This window comes from Haemaphysalis longicornis, unplaced genomic scaffold (genome assembly GCF_048455015.1).
Source record: "Haemaphysalis longicornis isolate Haplotype H1 unplaced genomic scaffold, Haemaphysalis longicornis Haplotype H1 scaffold_12, whole genome shotgun sequence".
Lineage (NCBI taxonomy): Eukaryota > Metazoa > Arthropoda > Arachnida > Ixodida > Ixodidae > Haemaphysalis > Haemaphysalis longicornis.
Genome location: NW_027526225.1, coordinates 111,080,976 through 111,104,563, shown reverse-complemented (window position 1 = coordinate 111,104,563; position 23,588 = coordinate 111,080,976). Strand labels below are relative to the sequence as shown.

Here is a 23,588-nt window from a genome sequence, read left to right as displayed (position 1 = left end):
TGTCGATTGTTTTCTGTGAGATTAAAGCGTACACTAAAGTTTTATTTCACAGTAATTGAAATTTAGGGAAGTTATATTTCTCTGCTATGTTTATTAAAACTACTCCCACTTTTACATGGTACACAAGGTCCCGTTGTAGTCAGTGACTATGGGACCTTTTTCCGTATACCTTGGAGATGTTATGCATATTTCGCAACAAATGAACTTTTCCCGAATTTCTGAATTTCTAAAGAAATTCGCGCAAAGAAAATTTCTCCAGGGGGAGCAATAACACAAGCACCGAACGTGGAATAAATTACGCTATTTATTCAGCAGTGATCATGATCGCAGGAAAATGTAGGTCACTATTGCTCTATGTACACGTGCGTTAGCTATCCGTACTGAGTCAACACAACTTGCTGCCTCTTATGGAAACAATTTACGACGAAGGGTGGGGACAAAAGGGTTTATAGGGTAACGTGGCGCACAAGAAAACAGAGGGCTCGGCGTCATTTTCTCGTAGCTAACTGTCGGCAGGTTTATCCTCTGATAAGACGACATTGTGGCGAGGAGACAGAACTCGCGTTATCTAAGAGCCACAAAAACACGCAACACCGTCAAACAGACATCACCCATCCTGCGCTGCAGGTTTTTTTGTTTGTGACGCGTCGTAAGCGGACCTTCGTATTAAACGAACCTCCCTTCTTTAATAACCAACAGTACCTTGAAAATTCACAACAGATATAACTTTAGGGGGAGGGAGAGAGGAGGGAAAGATCTTGAAATGTGCTAAGCTGTTCACTTTTTACAATATACAGTTCTACTTCAAGTCGGTCACATACTGTTGAGGGTGGTTTCGGGCCCAGTCCATGTCTAATTAGGCAGGGTGGCGTCAACGATTTAGACACCCTGCATTTAGACGATTTAGACACCCTATGTAAACGATTTAGCCACCAAATATATAAGTTTCGGTGTAACTTTCGACGACAGGAGTCTTAAACTTCTAGAAAAGATGAGGCAAACAGGTTTGCGACCGCTTCAGAAGCGCACTGAAGCTGCAGGCATTGATGTACGTAGAATTTTATTTCTGGGAGACGGGTCTGATTGGCTTGGATTGGATTGGATTGGATGTTATGTGCCGTACAGGACAGACAAGCTGCTCCAGTGCACCTTTCTACATTTCCCATCCATGCACACTGTGGGCGCATAAACATGTCCAAGTTGAGCGGAAAAAAGTAAGAAGCACAGCGTCCACAAATATCAGAAATAGATTCAACGCAACAAATCGAAACTTTGAGTTGCACCGAACGTACTCTACATAACGTTTCGATTGTCTCGGCCATGTTTGTTTTTCTTGAGGAAAATGTAAAAATGACTGATAGTTGTAGACAAAGCAGACCTCAAAGCCCAGTAAGCTTGGTGTGTCGCTTGTGACAGCAAAATAGTTATAGATAGTCGTGATTTGACGGTAGGCAGATTTAGTGATCTCCTTCATTCCACCGTCTCCTTTGCCTGCGTGCGCCACTCATCTCAGGCCTTGACTTCGGGAAGGGAGCTTCGGCGGGTTGGGCCCCCTAAAACCATGCCATAATACTGGAACGAGGAAAGACGAACAAAGTTCATGATAATTTGGCCAAATGCCAAACTAAACGCTATCGTGAGGCGGGCTCTGAGATTAACCGATCGTGCGGAGCAGCCTCGAAGGAGTTGCGCCAACTTGATGACAACGGTACAAAGACCCGAGGCGATCGGCTGCTGTTTCGACTGTGCTCCGCCTGCGGATATTGCGAGCCTGTTTCCCTAAACGAAGCCAAGCCAAGCATGCTAGCGTGTCTGGTACCGGCAGCCACGTTAGGTGACATTCGACAAGTCATTTTTTTGGCACGAGTCACAAAGGGCCAGCGTTATGACTCTGCTCGACTTGGCTTGTCTTGTGACGGTTTTTTGGTGGAACTCCTGGGAGGACGGTGCGGGGGCAGCAAGGGCAGACGTCGTCTACATGGACGTGATGACGGTGTCCTTGGAGCCTCGGCCGTCCGAAGTGAGCGGCTTCTGGAGATCCTTCAGGCTCAGCCGCTCGACGACACAGGCACCCACCGCGTCGCCTAAAACGTTGATAGCCGTGCGAAATCGGTCGCTGAAAAGAGACGGGGACAAAAATAAGGCGTTCGGCGTCAATGACAAGTTTCCGGTTTTGATAAAGAATTGTCTGAGAAGTCTAATGAAACTGAGATTACATCTTTGGGGTAACGGAACCATCGTGGGCAAGTTGACATTCCGTATATGCCCCACAGAAGTACTTTTTCGTAGGCAGAACACCGGGGCCGAAAATTCAACGCGTTCATTCACAGCCGCATTTGAAGCTGCCTTTGAGCAATCCTATTGGACCACTGGAAACTGAAAGTGAACGCAACGTTCAAGAAATCTCCTTCCTACCAATCTTTTATACGAGAGCAGGCAGCACAAATTGCATTGTGGTCCATAGTTTAGTCTTTAAATTATGCTTGACAGAGCTCATTGCCGAGTAATTTGTAAGTGCCAACAAATTCGCGCGGTCTGTCGAACTGGCATGACGATTTTATATCTTGTTCGTTCTGCACAGCACGTAACACAACCATGGGCATACACGGATTGCCGAAGTACATATCGCCTTGATTAGAGGATGCGTAGATGTTCAAGGTCGTTCGCAGCTCAATCACTCACTCCCTGCATTTACCTCAGGCAAAGGTAGCCGCGACCCAATAAACTTCTATTTAAGTAGGACGCAGGAGGTGCAGTCCATGTCAAAATTTTGTAGGCCACGCCAAGGGTTTCTGGGATACAAAAAAAATTCAAAGCAAAACCATAACGCTTACATGTGACCAAATTATTTTATGGTAGTAAGAAAGAAAGGCGTTTTTTGCTCTATCTTTTCGGCATAAAACGCGTCAGCCTCGCTTGTACTTTGAATTTTTCGTGGCCTATGCACTTTTGGCATGGCCTGGAAAATTTTGATAAAGACTGTACTTCCGAGTAAAAGCGTTTTCTCGCCATGCCCCTGAAAACACGAGCGCTCAGGCCTACCAACGAGTAAGAGTGTAATTTTAATCACATTTACCGTAAAGTAGAAAGCCTGATTTTTTATTAATACGCAAGAAAATATTGCTACATTAGGCGATAACATGTCAAAGCTGTTTGGAACACTCGGGCTGCATCATAATCATCATCATCAGCAGCATCCTACTCAGGTCCACTGCAGGACAAAGGCCTGTCCTATTGACCTCCAACCACTCCTGTGCTGCGCTGCTAGAGCCCACAGTTTACCCATGAATTTCATTATTTCATCCCTCCATCGGATTGATATCCTTCCCCTTCTTCTAGACACTTCTCTTGGTACCCCTCTGTTAGCCTAATTGTCCACCGGGTGTGTCGGTTCGTCTCACTACATGACCAGGCCAAGCCAATTTCGTTTTCTTTATTTGAATTATGATACATTCTACTCTACTTTCCTATCCCTGAGTGTTACTCCTAACATTATTCGTTCCATGGCCCGTTGAGCCGACATAAGTTTGCTTTCTAGCTGTTTAGTAACGGGCCAAGTTTCAGCTCCGTATGTCATAACCGGCAGTATGCACTCGTTGTATATTTTTCTTTTGAGTGACAGCGGTAGCTTACTTTTCATTATTTGGAAGTGCTTGCCGAGTACATATACCTATTCTGCACCGGATTTCTCTATCGTGGTTGGGGTCGGCACTAACCATCTGTCCGAAGTAGTTATAGTCTTTTACTTCCAGTGTTTCGTTCACTAAGCTGAAGAGGACGTTTTTGGATGCTTATTCCCCGTTACTTCAGATTTATTCGTATTCATTTTTATCCCCACGGCCGTGCTTTCTGATTGTTGTTCCTCAAGCATTGTTTGCAGGTGTCGTGCAGTCTCACCCAGCAAAACTATGTCGTCCGCAAACCTGAAATGGCTCACGTATTCCTCGTTTATCCTTAATCTTGCGTTTTCCCAGTCAAGCTTTCTAAATACCTCCTCCACACATGCTGTGACTAGTATTGGCGAGATGGTATATCCCTGTTTTACTCCCCTTCGGATCGGAGTTTTGTCGCTTTGCTTTTTGGAGGGTTATTCTGCCCGTGCATTCCTTATATGCCTTCTAGAAGTCTTATGTCGGTCTTCTCTATTCCATGGTCTTTTATTGCTTCTATCACGGCTGCGGTGAGTACGGAATCAAAGGGTTTCTCGTAGTCTATAAATGCCATGTAAAGGGGTTTAGTGTATTCTGGGGATTTTTGTATCACTATTCGAGCTGCTTTGATGCAAAATGAATCAATAAAATGAGAAATTGAGGATATGCACACTGCAGACTTTTTTCCCGTCTGTGCTCAAGTACCGCAGGCTTTCGGAGGATAAATTCATACTAATACTACGGATACACTAACAGTGTGGCTGTAAAGGGTGTCTGCTTACAGGAACCAGTCGACAACAATGATGAGCGCAATGTCGTCAGCGGGGAGTCCGACCGCGTTGAGGACCATCACCATGGTAACCAGGCCGGCTTGGGGGATTCCGGCGGCCCCGATGCTGGCCGCCGTGGCCGTGACACTGCGAGGAACCGCACATTTGTGAGTGGTACGGCGCTCTGGCATTGCAGCGATGGTGAAGATATAGGTTGTATTCACGGGCGAAGAACGCATGCAGGCAACCACGTCAGTGCGCCATCACTGGTTACGTTGCGCTCCGCGGGGTGGCGGTACTTGTCCGTGCTAAGCACATGATGTGTGTTGGATGTGTCTAGCCAACCGAACGCAAACTAATACCTCGACTCCAATGTGAGTGCGATTAATAGCGTCTCTGTTGACACCACCGTTGAGAATCGGGTTGAAACGTAGGAGACGACGCACGCCGACGTTGTTCTTTCTGCAGCGTGCGGGCGTCATGTCCGCGGTCGGTTTCTAGTGTCGCCAAGCGAAGAAATCGACCATTGATCTTTTCAGTGAATACCATCTATAGCTCCAGCTCACACTGGTTGTAGCATCGATAATGCTGATTATGTGACTATTACAACAAAAGGTCGATATGGCTCAAACTGTTAGAGGGAGGTCATAAGCTTCCTTTACATGGCTGCGACAGAGGCGCATCGCAGCGAGCTATCGCAACGGCGATGTCTGCTGGCACTCTGACTTCGCTGGGCCTTAATTCCTAACGAATTCTGCGTTTGCATGACGTGGACGCAGCAGAAAATGGGTTGGCTGCATTTCTGTGGCAGCCAGGTAACCGCTGTTATTGGGGAAGACCTCGCATAAAGACGCTAGCACTAATGTAGGTGGTGTAAAAAGGCGGAACACATGAGCATTTGCATCATCACGTCATATGGGGATAGTGCTCCCCAGCAAAATTGACTTGTACGTGGGTCGGAGCTCCTGTTAATCTCGTTACGTGATTCACTATAAAATTAGTTCATACTTGTTGACCTTCCGGTAGTGGTGGCTTGGTGGACAGAGCATTCGGCTTGCGAGATTTTGTAGTAACGTTTTTTTCATTAACCCGTGGTTCAAAACGTTCAAGCTTTTTTGCAGGCTATTATAAAATTAATCGAGTGACACACTTGCTGTGGGGTCTCATGTACGAAAACTCTTAACTTCTCAGTTTCGCTTTGGTTGTTTCGACAATCATAAAGCCACAAGCTGGACAGATGTGCTAAGATTTACACGTGAAAAGTAGTAGTGCGCTCGATATCACTAAGCCTCGTAGGCGGACGCTTGACATTACAGGATGCCTTCGGCAATGGCAAATAAAGTAATATACGCACATAAAAAAATATCAAACCACACACGTAAATTTATAACTTAACTACCATTCGTAATATCGTATAGAATCGGCCACATCATTTGAAATAAGACAGATTGATTACACTTCATCTAAGTACTCTTTACGACATAATTCAACGCGCCCAATTCTCAGAGGTACCCTTTTACATTTTTCTCCAAGCTCGTGGCTCTGCAAAAATCATGTTTTGAGTCTACTGAACGCTGCAGTAAGCAACAAACGAGCAGCCAGGGGACGCGCCAGCTGGATTGTATTGACTTGTATTGGATTGCATTTTGTTTCTAGCTGCGCAAATTTTTACCGCTCGCGCCCAAGGGCTACACGCTGCAATCTAAGGGGGGGGGGAGGAATCCAGGAAGACTCCCCCTTTACCTTCCTTATTTCACGAATCTGGGCAAAAAAAATTATTATCATCATCAGCGAGCGGACTATCTATCACCTACCGGGTTGTTGTTGTTGTTAAATCTTTCATTCAAAAAGGGAAGGCCGGAGGCCTTGGGCGGGAGTTGGGAGGGGGCTCGTATGAGTTAGTTGCCGCATGCTATTTCTTACCTGATGGCGATGACCTTGCCGGCGTCCAGAGACACCCTGCGTACTTGGGCGATGAAGATAGCGGCTACAGCCTCGTACAGCGCCGTGCCGTCCATGTTGATGGTGGCCCCGATGGGGATGCAGAAGCGGACCACCTTCGGGTCCACCTTCACCTTATCTTCTAGCGCCGATATCGTCACCGGCAGGGTGGCCGAGCTGTTCAAGGCGGGACCAGTGAGAGAGGACGTTCATAATTAAATTGACCATTGGTTGCCCTCTGTTGCTGGTATCGCCCCTCCAAAACTACGCTAAAGGATGACGTCTAACGTAAGCTAAGCTCCTATGACCGAATGCGCATAACTCTGGGCAATTAAACTATTATAATCACGGCAGTGCGATGATGAATACCTCTAACAACTCTTCGCAATGTTTTGATTGCTGCCAACTGGCCCCATTCTCGATTCTTGTGATACTCATTATCTATCAATCGCCAGCCCACAGGACGGATTTCTTAACGAGTTGAGTAGAAAAATTCCTCTAATTAATTCTGTTGTAGGTTGACATCAGTAGCAATTACTTGGTATCCATTTCTTGTTATTTTCTTTGAATTACATCGAATTACCAGAACTTTATCTTGTATTAACACATATGAATTACCGTGCAATTCAATTAAAGTTACTTGAGGTAACCCGGCATTGCCTGAAAATTTTTGGAGCGACTCGCATCCCCACGTTAGCGAGGACGGGAGAGTGGTGACCGTGACGATTGCCTGAATGTGAGTGCGTGCATGTGTGTTGTAAAAATTACGCGGGATGTTAACGTGAAGGCGGAAGCTTAGTTGTTTCTTCTGTAGTTTCATCCACTGTTGAGCTTTCTGTTGAGCTTTTCGACAGCGTCTCTCACAACTCAACGAGTCTCATGGACAGCACGCACCCTGCGAAGCTCGTTCCTCTTACTCGCCATCGCCAGGAACCCCTTGTTTGGCCACGTCCGTACCTCCGCCTCTTAAGGCGGCTGCTATTGCACTTGCGGCAGCAACCTGCCTCCGTCCGGCGCTGCTGTTTACTTTTCTCTGTGCGTGCTCTTCGGCTCACGCCTATTTTTGTACCGTAAATTTTCTGTACTTCACGAAGCGTTTCATGAAACAAATAAGGCTTTCCCCTAAGATAACCGCAACCATGGCACGCACAGCATGCGAGTGCACCCTGAGCGCTCAGCGCGGGGTACATTTTGTAATACACGGACCCAAATATGGTTTATGTATAAAAATATATTGCCACGGTGTGCCGGCAGAGTCTCGAAGAGACCTGTCTGTCTGTCAGCTATTGAAGCCAAGAAGTCTCAGCGTGGCGATCCCCTTAACCATGAAGATGAAGCTTGGCACGGCTTTAGCTCTAATGGATATCAGTGGTGGCCTGCCTTCTTCGTTGAAAAAAGCCGCAGGTTTTCCCGCTGTATCCTCGCCGTGTGACATCCACGGTTAGGTGCTCGGAGACGTTAACGGTCGCGACGCCAGAGATGCGTCCGGTGGCATCGCGCTTCGCGTGTGGGATGCCCCAACGGTGTCACGTGGTAGGCGATGACGTCGAAGGCAAGTTGTTGTGTCGTGGGCGACGGCGAGCGGCCTCGGCGGCGACGGGAGCGAAGGCTCAGCGCGCCGGGCCCACGCACAAGCCCAAGAAGAAAGAGTGCGGCCTGCTCGTACCAAGACCAAAACCCAAAGAGAACGTTTATTGTTCGACAAGACACCTAGACGCATACGCACGTGACCCGTCACGTGCGACCACAGCAACGACATCTAGTTACAATTAACACAACCAAGCGCCCACAGTGAGCGGGCGCTCCACTAGAGGGCGCCACTACACCACATCATCTTCCCGTGCAAAAGAAGTTCGCACACTCTGCGAAATACATACAGCATCTTAAATGCACACTGCACATCATTCTCCCGCGCTTTGAAGAATGTCTGCATCTTCCTTTCACTTGACTCACACAACAGGCTATCAGTCGCTCACGACAGTTCTATAAGTCCCAAAAAAAAAACCCGTCCAAAACACTTTCAATGATGATATACGATTCAACACAGACATGACACGTTCAACATGACGCAAAGCATGAACCGTACGTATACCCCTTACTGCACATATTCGCGAAGCCACTGAGGCTGCTTAGTCTTACGGCGCGGACGCGTAGACGTTGAACTTGCATTATTTGACGATCCAGAAACCCCCTCATTTTCCCTTGTGTTGTCTACATGGCTATTTGGATCTGTTTGTTCACTATTTTCTTCCTGACATTCTAATGGTTCCCGAGGGACAATGGATTCAGACCTTGCACTGGTAGAGACCTCCGACAGATCAGGGTCTGTCTGAACACTGGGGCTTGTCCCTTCTGACAACTGTAGACTAGGGGACTGACTGTCACAAATGTCCAAGTTAGACAAAGAGTACAAAAACTCTTTATGCCTCGACGAGATTTCAACATTGTCAAAGGAATACGGTGCTGAGCCAACCTCGATTCCCTTCGGAACGACTGTGAGTTTTGAAGCGTTCCAGATCTTTCCATCACTGAGCTTAAAGGTGAAAGGTGCAACCTGAGCTTGCACTGTCAACGGCTTACTATACTTCAGAAATCCTTGCTTACGGAATTTTACCTTCACGACATCTCCCACCTTTATGCGGGTCGGCTGCGCACCTTTCCTTCTGTCAAAGTACTGTTTAGCTTTATGCTGCTTCGTGAAGACCTGATTCCGAACATGAGGCAGGAAATTGTCCGATTCTGCTGCCTTTTTACGTATTCTGAAGTTGCTAATATCCACTTTGGAACGAGGCTGACGTAGAATGTGACGGAGCAAGACCGTTGCAAGACTTGAACAGGAGCTTGGAATGAGCCGCGGATGCCGATACGTTGTTTGGAAAAATTCCACAAGTTGACGGAAGCCTTGGACAGCGCATGCTGTTTACTGAAGTGACGCTTGAAATCTTCGACAGTCATCAACGACACGGATGCTCCGGTATCGACTAAGAGTTGCATGGTCACTCCGCTGACTTCGGCTTGAACGACTAAGTCCTTTCTTGGAGGATTGTTGACGCTGACTTCAGCTTGGACGACTAAGTCCTTTCTAGAAGAAGTGCTGACTGTTAAGACGGAAGATCTTGCGGGTGCGTTGATCTCCGTGGATGCTGGATGCTCTACAGGTTCCGGTGTCGAAGCGGATCCCGTAGCTTCCTTCGAAGAAACTCGATGCACTGGTGCCGGCTTACGGCACATCGATGCGAAATGTCCCCACTTATTACAAGAGTTGCAGCGCCGATTTCGGGCTGGACAATTTGGAAATGCTGAATTATGCCATTTATTTCCGCATCGCTCGCATAACTGAAGCTTGCCTGCAAACTTCTTCTGCTGAACTGTACCGCGGAACTCTACAGCTGACTGCGGATGGAAACGTCCATCTTGGAGGCCACCATCTTGCCTTCCCGAACCCGGTGGAATGACGTCACGGCCTCCCCGGCTGGCCAGGCCATCTTGAATTCCTGTGCCGCCATCTTGAGCGCGCCGGCCTCCCCGGCGGCCCATGCCATCTTGATTCTCCACGCCGCCATCTTGAGCGCGGCGGCTTCCCCGACTGTCATCTTCCGCGACGCCACCTTCTCCTCGTCGGCCTACCGCTTGTACTTGATGATGCGAACCGAAGGCTTGGTTCGCCAACGACAACGACTCAAAACTCCGACCAATCTCTTCAGCTTTCTCCAAAGACAACTTTTCGCCATGTGCGAGCAGCTTTTCTCTAACCTGGGGGTTAGACGTTCCATGTATGATTTGATCTCGGACGCGCTCCGCGTACGTCAGCCCGAACTTGCAACGTACGGCTTTCTCCTTTAGAGCGGTCACGTATTCTAAAAAACTTTCCCCCCGAAATTGACGACGGCTTGTGAACTCATGTCGTTCAACAAGCGTATTTGTGGACGCAGCGAAGAGCCGGTCCAACTGCTCCAAAAGTTGGTCGAATTTCGAAATGGCCGGAGCCGAGGATGCGGTCACACTACAGTCGGTCGCGGAGTCGGTCACGATAGGGCTGGTTACATTAGCGTCGGTCACGTTACTGGCGGCGTCCCTCCTTGCTTCGTCCTGCTCCGCCTCAGCAAAATACCTTCGTTGCCCCTCCCTACCCAAAACACTGACGAGCGCCGACGCGCGTCGTCCGTCACTCCAGTCGCTGCCGCCAGCCGCCTCGAGATGGGCCTGAAACAATTTTTTCCAGTTATGCCACGGAATCGGAGGCGGCCCCGGCAATTCGAGGAAAACGGGCAGGTTATCGAAGAGGCCCATGCTGCCAAGCAGGAAGGAGAGAGACGCAGGAGCAGAAGCAGAAGAACGAAGTAGGGCGAGGCCTAAACGACGGTTCGACAAGCGTCAGCACAAAGAACGCTAGGCCTCGCGACGCCAGACGCGCCGGACAGTCACACTCGAGCGAGGTCAAACGCACTCACGTTTTCATTCTGCCGGACCCGTCGACGATGTCGTCGCAGCAGAAGAAAAGCATCCCATCCTCGTCGCCAAAAAGATGTTGTGTCGTGGGCGACGGCGAGCGGCCTCGGCGGCGACGGGAGCGAAGGCTCAGCGCGCCGGGCCCACGCACAAGCCCAAGAAGAAAGAGTGCGGCCTGCTCGTACCAAGACCAAAACCCAAAGAGAACGTTTATTGTTCGACAAGACACCTAGACGCATACGCACGTGACCCGTCACGTGCGACCACAGCAACGACATCTAGTTACAATTAACACAACCAAGCGCCCACAGTGAGCGGGCGCTCCACTAGAGGGCGCCACTACACCACACAAGTGAGGGCCCAGTTCCGGTCGTTGGCTGGAAACGCGAGATAAGCCACCGAAGGCGCCTCCCTTCCAGTGCAGCTCGTGCAATCGTTCCATTTCGGACGAGACCTGGGAGTGTGACCGCAGCCCGCCATGTTGATTTTTGGCCTGGCCCGCAGACGACACTGTAAAGGCGACTGTCGTTGGGCGCTGGCTGCGTGGGAGCGATCGTCCTTGAACCTGGCGATTGTGCAAGTAGCCGTAATAGGGCGCCGTTCGGGGGTCACCACGTGCAACGCGGGGGCTCGCGACAATTTGGCGGGTATACTTTGAGCAGCATTCATTCTCATGTGAGCTTGGTGACGTGCAGAACTTCTACGCCGGAGTGGTTCCGGTATGAGGCTGTTCATTCCGACCAGGGCACCTCCAGTGGGATCCAGAATTACGCCATCGCGGCTTGCGCCGCCAGTCCTCAGGAACCCGTCGAGCCCGCCAGCCATACTAGCTCTGTGCCGACTTTCAAGGCGATGGGTGCTGTTACCCACGGCGTTCTCGAGCGCATGTTCCTGGCGTAACTCCTGCCATGGCGGGTTAGTGCGCCGTAAATGCAGATCCCGTGGGGCTGGATCGGGGTACCGCATATGGTCCAGAGTATGCCTGAACCCCCCTCGCGTAGCGTTGCTTCGCGGTTGTTGGTCGGTGGCCGGCGGCTGATGTGGGTAGCCGCGCCCGAGGTGGGAGCCTTGATCCGAACGGCTCGGTCGAGCAACCTGCATGGCTGGTGGAGCTTTCCTGTTCGAGGCCCGGGTGGGGAAGGAGTGCCGTGGTATCTTTCGACTGGGGCTCACACTGTGCTTCTGACCACAGTCACCACCCAAGGTATACCTGGCACGAGCGAGCGGTACCACAGTCTTGCAGGGTGTCTGCCTGGCGTGTCTCCCGGGGGGGATGACGTTAAAGATTTGTGTCGGAACGAATGAAGTCTAGCTGGGGTGGCCATGTATAGCCGCATCGCCTGCGCGCACTATTTCGAACTTCATCTCCTTCTTCTCGTAATCATCATCATCACCGTATACTGGGTCTGCCTTCCGTGACGGTTGCACCACAGAATACACTCCCTCCTGAGCAACCGTCCCTAAATGGACTCTCAGTCCGAACATTTCGAGAACAGAAGCTTCACGATTTAATAAGTATTGAGAGGCAATGCCCGGAGGGTTGACGGACGACGTTTATTTGGCGAGCGCTACCCTAGCCAGAAGAGAGCAAATCACGCTGATGATGATGGCGCGTAAGGAAAGATGAAGAATGGTGTGGTGGTGGTGGTGATGATGATGATGATGGCTAAACATGAAGGGGTGTTTACCAGTCACAATACTAAAAGTTTGAGTTTTGAAGAGTCATTAAAGATTTCGCACTCACAGTATGCACATATGATAATGGCGATAAGAGCGTGCACATTACTGGTCGGGGAGCATACCCCTCGATGCCCACACAGCATACGACCAAGATGATATCACATTCACACTTGTGTGCGTGTGTTCGTGCGCGTGTACGAGTGCGCACGTGCGCTGACAGTTCTCGGGGATTACGGTCAAGAGTATACAGCTTTCCCGCCAAACGTTTGGACAAATTTAGCACCCAAGGGCAGCAATGCCAGGCACAAACAAAAGCTTCGTTGTTCTCTCACCAGTACGACAGCACGCAAATTCTCCATTTAACCGAAAACCGAAGAGTCGGAGGAGGGCTCTGAGAAAGGGCTGGGCATCGCGCGCCAATAAATTGAGACAGCGCCCCGGAGGAGCATTGGCCGCTGCCGTAGGTCTTGACAGGTGAAGGTACCTATGGGAACGAACTGTGGTACCAGCACACCGCGAGCTAGCAGAACGCGGTCCGTAGGGAGCTGTCCTGGGGGCTAGTCAAGTAGGGACGGGCTAGTCCGCAAAGTTCACCACCGGAGTTCAACAACAGGAAAACAGACGGTGTCCAACTGGTCTTTCGCTTTCGCCTTATTAGAACGTTCTAAGCATCCACCGTAATTTTTCTGTGGCGGGAGTAAACGGGCCGGTTGCTGCCCAGAAGGCACCCAGCGTATGTACCTGGAGGCTGTTCCAAAGGCCGTGGCGATGGGCTGCAGCATGTCGACGAGGAAGCGGAAGGGCGGCTGGCGCATGACCATCCAGTAGAGGAGCGGGAGCACGACGAAGCCGTGCAGCAGCAGTCCCAGCAGCACGGTGAGTGTGTACAGGCCCACCTGGCCGGCCACCACCGAGAAGTCGCGCATCTCGAGAGTCTTGGACATCACCAGGAACATCACGCCGACGGGAGAGAACCTGCGCCGCCGCGAGCACGGGATCAGGAGAAGAGCCTGTAGGGATTGCCTTCTGGCAACGCTCAGAGATGAGATAATTCAGTGCCCTTCCACTATGAGAAGAAGTACGACAAGCGAAGCTGGGCGCAGTGAGAAGAGGGCACGAAACAAGACACGTTTTCTGGTGACCCGAGTGAGGACAGCCGTCAGTCGAAGACAAGGAATCTCGGTCTAGGGATGCCTTTCACTGGGCGAGGCCCATAACCTCAGCGTTTGCTTGACAAATAAAGATTTATTCTCTCTCTCTCTCTCTCTCTCTCTCTCTCTCTCTCTCTCTCTCTCTCTCTCTCTCTCTCTCTATCTATCTATCTATCTATCTATCTATCTATCTATCTATCTATCTATCTATCTATCTATCTATCTGTCTGTCTGTCTGTCTGTCTGTCTGTCTGTTTGTCTGTCTGTCTGTCTGTCTGTCTGTCTCTCTCTCTCACTTGTTTGTAATTTGCGATTGAGCATACTTCCTAGCTAATTAGCAGAATGAAACTGGGAAGAACCACGGTTTATTCTAGCGGACAAACTTGGGGTTGCCCGTTTCTCTACCGTATTAGCCCATGTATGGACAGTGGACGGGAATTCTAAAACGTTTTACAACTTCACTGTGCATTAACTATTTTGACAAGCAAATTCAAGTCGGCGTAATGATAGTTGTCTTAGCGGCCAATTGTCACATACGTCGTTCCCGGACAGTTTGCATAAAACAAGCGTTACAGCCGTTTCCTGCAACCATACTACCTCCGTAGTAGCGCGGCATATGGGGAGAATTTTCGAGCTGTTGAGTCAAGGCCATATTCCTTGGCCTTGATGTCAGTGTTTAACAGGACGGTTGCCTACGCTGGCCGAAAAGCATTGTTCTGTTTGCTAGAGAATTACTAAGTCGTGTTAAACGTCTCTCGCTGCCTACAAAAAGGATCGCTGTTGTAATCGCATTATCACAATACAACGTCCTCGGTCCATTTAGGGTGCTACATTTTTTCGCTTACTTTGAAAAAGCATGTCAACACCTTATTTATTAAATGCGCGAATGTATACCGCATGTCCAGATTCACGGATGTTCGGCTGATACAACCGCTGTAGCCCAATGCCTGCCGGCCAGCCTTACGCACTCCTTATCTCTCTCTCTTTCTCTGTCCCCATTTGTTCTCACCTATCCCCTTTCATTCGCCCTCTCCCCTTCCCCCGGACCTGCGTCAATAAAGCACTCACTCACTCACTCACTCACTCACTCACTCACTCACTCACTCACTCACTCACTCACTCACTCACTCACTCACTCACTCACTCACTCACTCACTCACTCACTCATTCACTCACTCACTCACTCACTTCACTGATGCTCCGACACTTTCCAAGGCTGTCGGCATACGCTTGCGCTACAGCGCTATGCCCCGCACTGTATAGTACTCACCAGACGACCAGCTTGGTGATAATCATCATGGCGTCCGAAAGGGAGGTGAACAGGTCGAGAAGCGGCTTGCCGCTCTCCCCCATCTTGCCGACCGTGGCTCCGAGGGCGATGCAGAACACGATCAGGCCCAGGATGTTGGTGCCGGGGTCTTGCACCGTCGTGTAGTCCCAGTCGCACATGGACGCTGGTAGTGCAGAGATGGAGAGAGATAAACTTCATTTTTTTTTTCCACTGGGAAGGACACGGACACTCTTTGTGAGAGCTCCATGCTATAGATTGAGAGTTCGAAGTTACATGCTATACAATCTCTCTACACGGCTTTGCATGTCATACAGTCCAGCCCGCTTATAACGAACACATCGGGAAACGGAAATCAGTTCGTTATATCCGTTTTTCGCTATATCTGAACGTAAAAATATCTGCACGAGCGGTAACGGGAAACGAAGATTTCTTCTTTGTAGCCGGGATTTCGTTAAACCTGGGTTTGCTATAATTGAGTAATTGAGCTGTACAGTATATGTACAACAGTGCAGGGAGAGCAAACACAATCTCCGCTTTTAAGGAAGCTCTGCTTATAAAGAAGTCAGCTTCTTGTCCCGTAGACTTGTTCACTGTATGTTTTTATAGAGACGCATATAATAATAATTTTTTACAGTTTGTAGTCGATACTACATAGTTTAGGTTTAGCTATTAAAAGTATTATTTTTTCACTCGGTGAGCAGCAAATTTGTCAGATCATGAACTTTCCCCTGAAACCCTTTTATTCTTCAGATGTAACCAAAAAAATGAAACTTACTGTTACTCGCGTTCCCTGGTGGCTTGAGGACGATGGTAGAAAACTGGGAAGAAAGAGGACAAATACCACTTAGAGGGTAAATAGAGGGTAAATAACCTAGTTAATAAATAATACCCCTGCAACACGGGCACTTTCAATCGCCATTGAAGGGAATCGCGATCGAGTTCTCGAGCGGGCTCGACACGCTGGGGCTTCTACACGGCCCGTTTCAATCGCGATCGAGAAGTTGCAGCGGTTGCACTCGTGTACGCCAGATGGCGCTAACAATGTACTTGCGGAATATTGGGCTTCCAGAACCCCTAAGATTGAAGGGTATCAGAGAGGAAGGTAACTTCAAGGCTGTCGAGGGGACGAAAAGAAGATTAGAATGCTGGTGGACGAAAAGCAGAGAGGGGAATATTGCCTAGGACAGTTACCAGCTGTAACAGGGGAAAAAAGTATTTCGGGCGTAATAAGCTTTAGTGCCTGCCCTAAGCAGCGCTAGTATTAAACCAAGAGTGTAAAACCTGGTTATATTAGTCCTTTTTGGTAAGATGGCATGTCATCACCCCGCTTCAAAGGAGAAACCAATAGCAATCATCATCATCATCGGCCATCATCTGGTAACTTCGCGCGGTCGTAGGTAAACGTAATTGTGTAAATGTTACCGCACGCTTATTTGGGTCAAGTTATTTGACACAATTTGTGGCGTTAGTTGAAGTTGTCACCTTCTGTGCCATTACTGAGCGGGGACGAGAGTATCGCCTCTTTCGTTCGATCGCGCTTGGAAGCCTCGATCGCGCTTGAGAAACCAGGATTGAGTTCGACGGGGATCGAGCTCGATCCTGATTGAAACTGCCGTGTAGAAGTGCCCGATCCGGATTGAGCTTGATCCGGATCGACTCAATCGCGATTGAAAGTGCCCGTGTGACAGGTGTATAACAGGGTATAACAGAGATATCAGGGTAATTACACCCTAGAACATATTTATCCTATTCATATTTATCTTTAGCCCCACGGTGAAACTCTCTGAGTGCAGTTCTTCAATCGTTTTTTGGAGTTGTTCTGTAGATTCGCTGAGCAAGACTATGTCGTCTGCAAACCTGAGATGGCTCAACTATTGCCAGTCTATCTGTAAACTGAAGTTTTCCCAGTCAAGCTTCCTGAATACACTCTCCAGACATGCCGTGGACAATTTTGCCGAGATAGTATCTCCATGTCGCACCCCCTTTCGAAACCTACCTTTGTCATACAATTCTGCGTTTTAATTCACTACTACGGTCTTTCCTTATGAACTACACACGGGTAATCAAAACTAGGTTCAGAAATAGGTATTTCTTGTAATAAAGCAAGAAAAGGGCGAGCTCTGGAAACAAGTACGAAGGGTGAAACAAACTCACCTGTGTGACGCAGGCTTCGATGACGTTAGGAGGAAATGCGTTTCTGAAAGAAAAAAGACCGAAAACATGAGCGCAAATGCAGTGGATTAATTTTCGTTCAATAAAAACAGAGGCAGCTTTGGTGTACAAATATTGCGCAATGATCACAATTATTGAGAATAAATTTTAGGGCCGTCTTTGGACACTTGTCCAATGTTATTCGTAACTATCCTTCAAGAAACATTCATCCATGAACTGTATGGCGGTACGCCAACTTTACCGCTAAGTCGAATCGCCTTGAAGTGATTCGTCCGCGAAATTGTTGTGCTGCGTGCAAGGCAAACGATGGGAATTACAGCCCAAAACTAGACAAACGACAAAAAAGGGAGGACACAGGGCTTGTCTGTGCCGTCCCCTTTTGGTCTTCCGTTTAGTTTTCCGTCGCTATCACAATGGATCCGTACCAACCAGCTCAACTCGCCACAGTGTGGCAAACCACCTGGCGGGTTTGTTAGCCCATCTGAAAAATGGCTGTGGCTTAGCTCAGCAAACTTTGGATATACAAAGCAAAAACTTGGCTTAGTCTGGTTGAGTCTTGGTTTAGCTCGGTTAACCTAAGATGTAGCTGTGCTGCCGACGACGGCTCAAAGCCGTTCGGTCTCGTGCAACGCTCACAGGGGGAGGCCCGGCCTCGCTTTCATTCACAGCGAACGCGGCGTTCCTCTTCGCCGGTGTAAGATGAGTCACGTAGCCCGAGAAAACCAAGATGCGCATGCGTGGGAGCCCGCGGGGTTGCTCGGCTCCCGATCAGCTGAGCAGCCGCAATCGCGGCGGCCACCGCCGCTAGCTGAGCAGAACGACTGAAAATGGGGCCTTGTGCGCAGCGCCGAAAGCGTGCCCGGCGAATCACGCGATGCGCTTCGAGGGGTGTGTCTGCGGTCAAAAGGTGAACTTGCGCATCCGCGGAGAAACCACTGGATGAAAGTATTAAAGCTTTGCTTTAAAAGTACGCTTAGGCGAGTTCCCCTTTGTGGGAGAAGACGGGGGGTGCCACTGAAAGGTCACTGAATGACCTGTGACAGGAAAAAAAAAAGTATTTTGTGCCTAAAGTTTTTTGTGCCTGCCCTAAGCAGCGTTAGTATTAAACCAAGAGTATAAAACATAGCTGTATTAGTTCTTTTTGGTAAGATGACACGTCATCACCCCGATACAAAGGGGAAACCAATAGCAATCATCATCGACGTCACTGTGCTCATGGTGCTACCTGACGAGGTCCATGAGTGTGTCGGCGGTGGTGACGAGGCGCGCCTTGGACGCCTTGGAGGCGGCCGTGTCGGTGTCGGTGGCGCCTGGCTGCATGCTGGTGACGAGCACGATGCCCAGCACGATGGCCAGGAAGGTGGTGCTGAAGTAGTAGACGACCGCGCGGAGGCCGATGCGGCCGGAGAGCCGGGCGTCCAGCGACCCGACGGCGGCCACCATGCTCGAGGTGATGAGGGGGAGGATGAGGCCGCGCAGCATCCGCAGGAAGATCTCGCCCGGGAAGTTGATGTACATGATCTGCCGCTTGCTGTACGGCCCTGCGTGGTTCAGGCGCAAGGCAGAGGCGAAAAAAAATGAAAAAATTAGAAATTGGTGTTTTGTAAGTAGACAGACAGGTTCATTGATTGATTGATTGATTGATTGATTGATTGATTGATTGATTGATTGATTGATTGATTGATTGATTGATTGATTGATTGATTGATTGATTGATTGATTGAAGGGCGGACATACGGACGGATGGATGGGCGGATGAAAGAGGGTTAGTGTTCTGACGCCGCAATGTCGCACTAGAAGTTTGCAGTACTCTGGCGCGTGTTTGATGGTTCATGTACTTGACAAACGGAACGAAGGACTAGAAAACACGAAAGACACGGAAAAGGAATGTGTCTATGGCTCTCGTGTTTGTGTGCGTGTCTTTCGTGTTTTCTAGTCCTTCGTTCCGTTTGTCAAGTACATGAACCATCAAACACGCGCCAGAGTACTGCAAACTTCTAGTGCGACATTGCGGCGCCAGAACACTAACCCTCTTTCATCCGCCCCTCCATCCATCCATCCATCCATCCATCCATCCATCCATCCATCCATCCATCCATCCATCCATCCATCCATCCATTCATGAAAGACACAAACACAAGGCTCGTCCGTGTCTTTCCTGCTTTCAAGTCCTTGGTACCTTTCGTTCCCGCTATTCGGTTTATGTTGCGCTACAAACAGCAATGGAGGCGCAACAAGCACCCACCTAGCGGCCTGAGGATGACCCCGAGCGCGATGCCCGCGAGCACTGCGACGATGGTGGCCACGGTGAGCCGGTTGTGACGCAGAAAGGTGACGCATGCGCCGTGCTGCGGCACCCCGCCCGCGGATTCGGTGTCCTCCTCGGCGGCGTCCAGCTCCTTGGAGGAGCCCTGGGGCAGCGCTGGAAGCGTGGGTGGCCGCTGCATGGCCGGAGGGGCAGCGTCCTCTGCCAGGTTGGTCGTTGACGTGGTCGAGCCGTCCGCCGTGCTCCGGTATATTCCCCCGCGGAACGACTGCGCACATGAAAGAGCCCTCGGGTAAACGCGCGTCACGTCCCTCCTAGTGTCCCTGTGCCAGCCGATTTCTAGAAGACTAACGATGAGTGACCTGTTAGGGCCCTGCTGTGTAACTCTAAGCGAGCTTCCCAAAATCTCGACTGACTTTCCTGCGAAATACAAGACTCGATCAGACTATTAGTGAGCTCACGGTCATCAATGTCATCATCATCACTTCATGAACTTAATTTCTCCTTATATATGGTATTCACTGAAAAGTTTAGCTGTCAATTTCTTCGCTTGGCAACACTGGAAACGGCCACGGACATGGCCGAAGCGCCACGGTCATGGCGGGGCTTGTGCCACTGCGCCCGCACGCCGCAGAAAAAATACACCGGCGTGCGTTGTTTGCTCCGTTTCAACTCGATTCTCAACGGTGGTGCCAGCAGAGATGTTATTAATCGCACTCCCATTGGTGTCGAGGCATCACTTTGAGTTCGGTGGGCTAAAGTTTGGAACAGCCAACACGCATCATGTACTAATTAGCACGGACAAGTACCCCCATCCCGCGGATCCCGACGTAACCAATGACGGCGCACTCACATGGTTGCCTGAATGCATGCCTCGCCAGTGAATACAACCTATACATCTGGTGTATCAAGCTAGGCGCCTTTGTGAGGCTGATCTCACCACTACCATTAAATACTCTCTCTCTCTCTCTCTCTCTCTCTCTCTCTCTCTCTCTCTCTCTCTCTCTCTCTCTCTCTCTCTCTCTCTCTCCCTCTCTCTCGCGATTAAAGGGGAACAGAACTTCAACAGCAAGCTCTCAAGGCGGACGATGAAGCCAAGATGGAAGATCGCCTATTCGAGATATGCGGCCATCTCGGCAAGATATGCCGCAAATCACAGGCCATAAAACCTGTTGGCGAAACTTTCAACAAGCAGAGTACATCCGATTTATACAGAACTCGGATGTGTGACAATACTTTGGAAATGTAACAGCATAAACAGCCCCTTGTCAATTACTCGCCTACTATGTGATTTTTCGTGCATTCAATTGCCGATTATATGAAGCTATTTTTCCGACACATTCAAATTCTATGTATTCGGGTTCGTTTGCAATGCGTAGAGCTAAAATGTTTATTAAAAACCGCATTTAATTAGTGATACGGCAGAAAGAGAGGGATATTGTTATGTTTCTGTAAGAAGGAATTAGATGACCAGATGAGATCAATAGGTTCGTAATCCTATTCAATTCAATCATTCATCCGAATATACATTTGTTGTTCGACTACTTATGTAGCCGAACAACGAATGTATGTTCAGAAATGGTGCTGGGAAATTTCTACGGGCAGCTTTTAAGACCCGCGTGAGCGCAAAACTGTCCTCTTTATGGTGTATGACGTCATAGACTGCTTAAGAACCAAATTTGTGAAAGGAGAAACAGGGGGAAAAGCGCGCTTCATTGATTTCTAAGAAAGTAAAAAACTTTTATCTTTGATCAAATGCTCCTTCTGGTGTCGTATACAAAGGATCAGTTAAATGCCACCCTTATTTCGGTTAGTGTTTCTTTCACAGTGATTTGCCAACGAAATTACGTACCTGGGGACGTGCAAGGTCAATCTCAGGTACCCTGCACTTCTACTTTTGGATAGGTACTTTAATATTTTTAATAAGACTGTAAGACTACTTTAATAACACTGTTATTATATTAGATTGACCTTTGCGGCAAATGTATCACTACCACGCAACACTAATCAAAAGTGTTCTCCATTTACAAAATGTTGTCAGAAAAAAAAAAAAAAAAAACGAAGCGTGGGCAGAAAAATGTGAAGGGGAGTGAGACACGTCGGATGATGTCGTCATTCTTTTCAAATGAAAACCACGTGACTCACTTGTGCAGACGTCCTCTCTTGGTTCTGCATGCAGCCATGGGCGTGTACTGCTTATTATATTTGCATATATGTATATACCCAGGCATTAAAAAACTTCCATTTTTGACTTGGTATCTTCGTGATCGCGTTTTGTTTCTTGCTGCCTACAAATAGAACGCTTGGCAGCCTTGTACACTTCAAGGAAAAATTTAACTCAATTTAAGTTGCAGCTTTATCTTACACTGTTACACCTTAGTTACACCTACGGTGCAAGTTACACCTGGGTTCCTTAGTTAGTTACACTTAGTTACACCTGGGGAATGAGGGGCCGAGTGTTGAAGAACCACGCGGTATTTTTTGCCGCCTGGGGTTCTGCCTCATGCGCTCAGATATTGCGCCGACAGATGTTCGCGTGATAAGCCTCCTCTCCACTATATTTACGTCTGCCCTTCCTTGTAACAACAAAAGCGCCGCATATACCAAACTCATCATTATGCAGCCTAACTAACCTGGATGTGTGTAATTTAAAAAAAAATTATAAGCAATTTTATGTAACTTTTACTCTAGCTCATTTGAATTTAACATAAATATGAAGTCATTTCGAGTAATTCGAAGTAAATTCCAGGTAATTCGGAGTACTACAAAGTAAGTCACGAGTAATTTCAAGAAATTATAACTAATGTCAACACGTTGCATTAAAGTCAAAGAATCTTCCAGCAAGGTTTAACTAGGTCATTTATTTGTTTTAGTAACTTATTTACAGTATATTGCGGTCTCACCATGCACCCAGGTGGGAACATGTTGATGCATATTACAGAAATAAAATAAACCAGAAAATAAAAAATATCGGTGCAACTAGGAACTTCGAGAAAATGGTCGAACGTAACCAGCGAAGAAAATAATTCACCTCATAAGAGATCTTATTGCACATGACATCTGGAGGAGGCCATTGAAACCTCGCAAGACAACTGCACGCGTTCAAAATAAATGTTTAAAATATTGAAATTAATTTCTAATAAATTCCAAGTAATTCTGACTGAATTATTAGTGAATTATTTTTTTAACAGCGAAGTTTCTGAGAAAGCTATACAGCTTTCCTTTGCAGCCGTACGTCTGCATTGTGGTGGATGTCAAACTTTCCTTCGTAGAAACTTACTCCACCTTGGGGGTTTCCCCTAAATCTGGTCGATTAATAAATTTTAAGTAAGTCCACATACTTCAAACAACTGCAAAAATAGTTGCTGCGAAATTTTAAGTTTCCTAATTAATTCCTAGCAATTTATAAGTAAACTAAAGTAACTAAGTAACTCCCAAGTAATTTCATTTAGATTTCCCTGAACACAAAGTATTTTTCAGAAATCACAAATATTTCAGCAAATTCCACGCAATGTTTACGAAAGACAACAATTTTAAGAATTCTGACGTTTTGGAAAAACCAGCGAAAAAAACACGAATACACAAGACAAAGAAAGTAAAACACACTTTCTTTGAATTGTGTCTTCGTGTTGTTCTTTTTCGTTGGTTTTTCCAAAATATCAGAATGCGGCAACTGGCCCAGCAAGTACACTTCTTAAGGATTCCCCGCAACCAAAAAAATGTAAGTAATGACAAAAATTTCATGTAAATTTAAATAATTCTGAGTAACTTGGAAAGGATTCCAGATTTAACCGAGTAAATAGTGATACAACGTACTCTTTTTTGTAAACTACAAGTAATTGCAAGTAACCGCGTACAATCATAACAAACTCCAATGACTCGAAGCAATTTCAAGTAATTCCAAGAAGTTACAAGTACTTACAGCTGGTTCCAAGTAACCACAAGTAATTCTGCGAATGTCTCTCTCAAGCCAACCAATTCCTTGCATGTAAAGACAATTGTTGCAAATAAATTCTGCTTGAAACTTTTTTCTATTTTCATTTCCGCCCATCTAAAATAGAGCCTGCGTGGCCTGGTAACGAACCCCCTACGTCCGACGTCGTTGTGTACGCCACCGCTGTGTGTAGAGTTTCGAATGACACTTTTCGGTACATTTCCATACACTTTAGATGACCTAATGACATTTTTTTTGCCACTGTGCACTATACGGCAACTTCG

At 48.0% G+C, this 23,588-nt stretch overlaps 1 protein-coding gene and 1 long non-coding RNA gene across 7 annotated transcripts in view; both read right to left on the bottom strand.

The window, feature by feature from the left end:
- Positions 1–286: 286 nt before the first annotated feature.
- Positions 287–23,588, bottom strand: part of LOC144163243 (excitatory amino acid transporter 3-like) — an 87,581-nt gene continuing 64,279 nt past the window's right edge. For 5 of the 6 annotated variants that reach the window (XM_077694115.1, XM_077694118.1, XM_077694120.1 and 2 more), the window contains exons 2-10: positions 19,350–19,638; positions 18,330–18,645; positions 17,087–17,129; positions 15,708–15,750; positions 14,912–15,095; positions 13,232–13,465; positions 6,344–6,538; positions 4,433–4,567; positions 287–2,116 (exon numbers count right to left, since the gene is read on the bottom strand). In XM_077694115.1, coding sequence (XP_077550241.1) covers positions 1,975–2,116; positions 4,433–4,567; positions 6,344–6,538; positions 13,232–13,465; positions 14,912–15,095; positions 15,708–15,750; positions 17,087–17,129; positions 18,330–18,645; positions 19,350–19,638 — 1,581 coding nt within the window. In that variant the 3' untranslated portion in view covers positions 287–1,974. Of the gene's footprint in view, positions 2,117–4,432; positions 4,568–6,343; positions 6,539–13,231; positions 13,466–14,911; positions 15,096–15,707; positions 15,751–17,086; positions 17,130–18,329; positions 18,646–19,349; positions 19,639–23,292; positions 23,447–23,588 lie in introns of those variants that run through there. The other variant, XM_077694116.1, reaches the window with a different exon arrangement.
- LOC144163246 (uncharacterized) lies at positions 8,032–13,218 on the bottom strand. The gene is made up of 2 exons (XR_013320872.1): positions 10,813–13,218; positions 8,032–10,564 (listed from the first exon to the last, which is right to left on the bottom strand). It is a non-coding gene; the product is annotated as an uncharacterized LOC144163246 (long non-coding RNA).